General features: G+C 41.2%; 1 protein-coding gene across 1 annotated transcript in view; it reads left to right on the forward strand.

The window, feature by feature from the left end:
• Positions 1-5387, forward strand: part of LOC111865499 — a 145104-nt gene extending 139717 nt beyond the window's left edge. Inside the window, exon 4 of the mRNA XM_023853595.2 lies at positions 1497-5387. Coding sequence (XP_023709363.1) covers positions 1497-1613 — 117 coding nt within the window. The 3' untranslated portion in view covers positions 1614-5387. The remainder of the gene's footprint in view (positions 1-1496) is intronic.
• The last annotated feature ends 534 nt before the right edge of the window (positions 5388-5921 follow it).

Here is a 5921-nt window from a genome sequence, read left to right on the forward strand (position 1 = left end):
TCGCCTGGTTCCAGATGTTGTACCGTTTGATCATGGTAAGGATACAGCTCTTCATAATGTGAAGTTCGCCACACATGCATACGTGATACTCCGATGCGAGAGGCCATTCTACGAGTGGACAGACGCGGACTTATCTCAACCATCTCAAGAACGTTCTCTCGTATGTTTCTCATTTGTACATCCTCCCTTTCCGACTGCACAGAAACACTCGGAAGAGAACCAGTCTCACGCAATGTCTGGTGAATTCGCGTAAATACACGTCGAGATGGAATCCTTCGATCGGGAAAACGCCTTTGGTGCTCTTCAACAGCAGCACGTGCATTGCCACCGCAAAATCCATACACAAAATGCCTATCACAATACTCAACGTGTGAAAACACAAAAGGCATTTCAGCAACACCGCACAACTACACGTAATTTACTAACCATTCACTACGCTGAAGCAACATACACTGTAGGCTCTGTACGTATCGCATAAGTTTACAGCTAGTGTGAATCAGACACTCAAGGACAAACAGATAACAGTCACAGCTGACAGGTATAGTGCGTGGACCTGCTAGAAGACCACACTTTTCTCGGGCCATTATCTCCGTAACCGTTCAACTTTGGACATAGGTGTTTTGGGTTATATCGGCATACTTTAACATAAGGAACACCTTCCCGAAATTTGGTCCATTCCTCCTGGGACATCCTGTATATACAATTTTTTTCGCTTATAATGATCGATACTGTGACCTCCCAGAATATTGACCTTTCCTCCTGACACATTTTGTATAATACTCTTCTAAGATATAGTTTAACATTTTCACGAATATTTTATTTCACTTTCATGGTAAGTGGATCTCCTGGCACTATTGACATGGTTACGGCTCCTTAGAAAACCGATACGAAGGCCGACTGCGAATACAGAGAATAGGAAACCGGGGATACCCGACGAGAGGTGGTCCTCTGTCTTGAGGGTGGATTGGAACATCAGTACTGCTGGCCTTAAGATCCATCATATTTCGACATGTTACGAGGGTCACGCCGTAGCGTAGTTGGTTGAAGCACTGTGTTACAAGACGGAAGGTCGCGGTTTCGGGTTCCGATGAGGTGGAAATTTCAATAGACCTAATCCTTCCAGCCACACTGTGGCTCTGGGGTCGACTCAACATCTAACAGAAATGAATACCAGGAATCTTCCTGGGAGGTAAAAGGCGACCGTGTGTAAGGCTGACAACCTCACTGCCATCTGTGAACCGATCGTCTAGACAAAATGTGGGAGCCTCGACGTCTCACAAGCCTATGGGCCTTCAAGGCCTGTTACAGGGATAGTTTTTTCGGCATGTTACACAAGGTGCTGGGCTTTATCGAGTTGTGACGATTTACTGTTTACTTAGAAGAATAAAATATTGTCCTACGGTATTTTCAATCGTAAATATTACTTACTTTTTGCGTCTCCAAGCGTGCTAAGAGACTTGTCCATATTACCATTTATTTAATCGGCCTTGTTTCAGGTGTTCCATTTCTGCCAGAAGGATGGTAGGCGGGACTCGTTCCTCTGTCCGAAGGGAACAGTGTTCAACCAGGCGCTGAGCCACTGTGACTGGTGGTACAACGTCAAGTGTGGATGAGTAGCAACGCTTCCTTCACCTGGAATGGAGACAGGCGACAGCAGCAGCAGCTGTGAAAATGGAGGCGTCTCGTAGTTAAGCAATAGAAAGTGTGAATGCAAAGCATCTTTACAAATTTCAGAGTATGTACATGAGTGGTGTCTGAGAGTTTGCCTCAAGCGGCAGAGGATGGCCCACGCAGGTGACAGCGACACGGGACAGCACGGTACATCATAGTTTCTTATAACTGTAATATACACGTACCCACTAGGACCCAGTGCCTCGTGTATTTGTTAACGTGTATGTCATTCCTGAACTTTTTCATTTGTACCTACCGAACACTCTTTTCGATCATCATTGTTGTTTAGGAAGAAGGGAGCTTATGGGAAATAACACGGTACATAGTCCCAACGGCAAAATATTTAAGAATAAAAATATCTAATTAATCAGTTCCCCCTACAATGGATTGATGGCGGCGGATAAATTGGCCTCATAGTTTCTTGTACCTGGTAATGATGGGTTTCTTGTCAAAGGAGATTTGCCAAATAAGCGTGTTCCAATCACCAGTTTCATCAAGTGTGAAGGAACAAACGATTACCATTACTGTAACAATTACAGACGTTCTCAGTGATATGTAACGTTACATATGTAATGTCTGCCCTCTTAGACGTGGCAGCCAAATATAAAAGTGTGAATTATTGAAATGTTGTGCCTCTGGCTGTATCTTACCGCTACATGTAGTTTATTACGCGTTAAGATACTGCATTTATATGTGTTATAAATATTATGAATCGCCTTTGTTCTCATACTGTATATCACTGGATATATATGGTGGTCTTCTGCAACAAAGGCTGAATTAGAGTCTGATTTTGCTGGTGAATTTGTGCTTCATGGAACATGATGGTACACTGTCTATTATCCGTTGATGAGTGACCTCGGAGAATGTAAGAATAATCGAAGGACACAGAAGATGCACGAAGACTTCCTACCCAACACATCCACGCTGTTGTGTAAAAAATAATAAGTATTTTAACACTCCTCTCAGTCAGCTCCTCTTGTAACGCCACTTTTTAATTGTACTTCTTCCTTCTCACCTACCTTATTGGTTTCTTCTTAATTATGATCTTCCTTCTTGTACTATATTTATAACTCAGGGTTCTTTGATTTTTGAATAGGTGAGGTGGTTTGGTTCGGTAGAGCTAGATCCTCTTTCTCAGAGTCTTAACGGGTCACACTCAAAGAAGCAGAAAATAAGCACAGACAACCAAAGCACAATCACATTCAGAGGTATTATTATTCTCATTACTAAACACTTCTAGCGACACTTTTATTTCTTGTTGTAGATTAAAGCAGATACTCGTATTAGGTTTAAATGCTGTTATTATTATCATTTAAGAGACACTTGTTTTATGCTACTTATTTAACTAAACCACTTTCAGGGTTTTAACTGATTACTATCAGACTTGATTCGGTCAACTCCTTAACACCGTCTAATTGAATAACACCAGTATAACTTTTCTTCTGGCTTATTCAAGAATTACACCGCTTTGAACTGAAATCCGGCGAGTAACTTATAAATCTGATTTACTCAAGGCGGAATATGAGACTTTACTTCTTTCTTATTAATGCCGGTGTTAGCCTTTTTCGTGTCTGATTGCTTCGGAACCCGGTGTGTGACTTTTCACGTCTGGTCTCTACTGAGTCTGGTGTTGGACCTTTCTGCGTCTAGTTTCTACGGAGCCCGGTGTGCGACTGACTTCGACAACTGATTTCTACTCGGACCTTCAAGTCCTTGTTTCCTCATTGTCTCTGCTCTGTCACACCCTTAAATTTTGGTGATTGGTTATATTTGAAAAATACGAGTATCTTAGTTAGATATTCCTCAACTCCGTTTAACGCTTACAAGGGTTTAAGGTTTTCTAACTCCAAAGTATTTCTGTCAGAATTTGACAAATGCTTAAGCGTCGCTTGGGTCCTAAAAACTTCACTCTTTTAAATCATGACCTGTAGAAAATGTCAAGTAAAGAATTCACAAAAGAGTTCTTTAGCTATTCTTTACGTAACTTTCCGCTAATAAATCCTCAACGGTTATCTCCCTGTTTCTGCTGTAAGCGTGGGAAGACGCTAACTCTAAAGTACAAGAATGGACTCGTAAATACAAGAATGGACCTGTGTCTCACTATCTTGTTCCTGTCCTTACATTCGAACAATTAAATTTCAAATTAATAGCATTAATCATCTTTACATAGGCAGCACTTCAGTGGAACGGTTACAGTATGTTAGGGATTAATATTTTACTTGGGATGATGGGCATGGGAGTACAGCTGGAAGGCTGACAGACGAAACGTTGGTTCATAAGTAGGCCTACCAGAAGCAATGACAGTGAAAACAGAAATAAGCATTGACAATTAGGAAAACGGATAGTCGAGAGTGTACCATGATATAGGCATACCTCTTTCTATTGCGCTTCGTTTTATTGCACTTCGCAGTTTTTTTTATACAAATTGAATATCTGTGGCATCCCTGCGTCGAGCAAATCTATCGGGCCATTTTTGCAACAGCTTGTGCTCACTTCCTGTCTTTGAATCACACTTTGGTAATTCTCGAAATATTTCAAACTTTTATCCGTTATAGTGATCTACGATCAGTGATCTTTGATGAAATAATCTTTGTTGAAATGACAACAAATGATTTAGAACATTACATAAACTTAATTGATAAAGCAGCGGCAGGGTTTGAGAGGACTGCCTCCAGTTTTGATAGAAGTTCTACTGTGGGTGAATTGCTATAAAACAGCATCGCACGCTACAGAGAAATCTTTCGTGAAAAGAAGAGTAACAATCATTGTTGTCTTATTTTAAGAAATTGCCACAGCCACCCCAGCGTACAGCAACCACCACCCTGATCAGTCAGCAGCCATCAACATCGAAACAAGACTTTCCATCAGAAAATGATTAAGACTCGCTGAAAGCTCAGATGATAGTTAGAATTTTTCAGCAACAATGTATTTTAATTAAGGTACGTACATTGCTTCTAGACATAATGCTATTACACACTTAATAGACCACGGTATAATGTAAACATAACTTTTATATGCCCTGGGAAACCAAACATTTCGTGTGACTCGCATTTTTGCTGTGATCCGGAACCAAGCCTGCAATATTGCCAAGGTATGCCTGTATTAAGCTTTGGACGTACAGAGATGTTTTGTGGGGGACTGTACCGTTCTAAACGTAAGGCATATATGTAAAGAGCGTGTGTGTGATGTGCATGTAACGTGAGATGAGGTGAAACGGACACGTTGTGTACTCTTTCATGTGAAGCGAGGCAGCTATACTTCTTGTGTGTGCCATGATCGTGACAGTCATGTACGTAGTATAGGAGCATTTCGGTTGCAGAATTCTTCTCAATAATAATAACATTTCGAATCTGGAGTAGGACACGTTTGCCGGACCTTCGAGAACATAGTGAACAGCACCATTTCTGGGGAACGAACTGAAATTCTAGGTTCGTCGCCGTCGATACTAAAGCCGTCACTAGCCACGGTTGAGGGTCATTTCAATCCCATTTATATTCTCACATATACTTCTCTATTGTCCCTTTTAATATTGTCACGTGTAAGAGAGTTTGTGCGTGACTTATAAGACGGGTTTTGGATTGGATGATTATATTTAGTGACACCTTATACACACAACTTGGGACTACAGGCAGTTACATGGCTATCGCTCATCTACACACTTTACAATTCACCGTTACACACGCATAAAGTTTCTCAGTCTTCAGTAGTCGAATCCTGGAAACGGATTTATAACGGTCTCACTGTAACTTCGACTCACATATGAAGTCTTCTTTTCACAGTCTAATTCCTTTCTTGCCATTTCTTCTCAATCACCTTCGCCTGCCATCTCCAGTACTCACCCCAGTTCTCAGCACCTCACTCAAACGACTTTCACCTTTATCACCTACCGGCACAGACCATGCAGAAAACACAGCCGCTCACAACTGACTGTTCCTAAGGAGGATATCCTGCAAAAATGCGTGCTTTACGTCTTTAATATACTTTCCATTTGAGGTAGATTTGTGATTTTTGTTTCCTTTTTTATTTTATTGCTACACTGAACGTACGCGTATATGAAAGCCAAACGTTCCTTTCCATCCACTCAGCGCGAAATAAAAAGAAAGCTTAAAGACAGACGACGCTCCTCCTGAAAAGATAATCCCGACTGAAATGTTATTTACCATTAAGAGTATGGGTTCAGGTCCAAGTCAATTTCGGTTCATTCTTTCCTCAATAAGGTAAACATTCAGATCGTGACGACAATGAGTACG

This window comes from Cryptotermes secundus, unplaced genomic scaffold (genome assembly GCF_002891405.2).
Source record: "Cryptotermes secundus unplaced genomic scaffold, Csec_1.0 scaffold530, whole genome shotgun sequence".
NCBI classification, from domain to species: Eukaryota; Metazoa; Arthropoda; class Insecta; order Blattodea; family Kalotermitidae; genus Cryptotermes; species Cryptotermes secundus.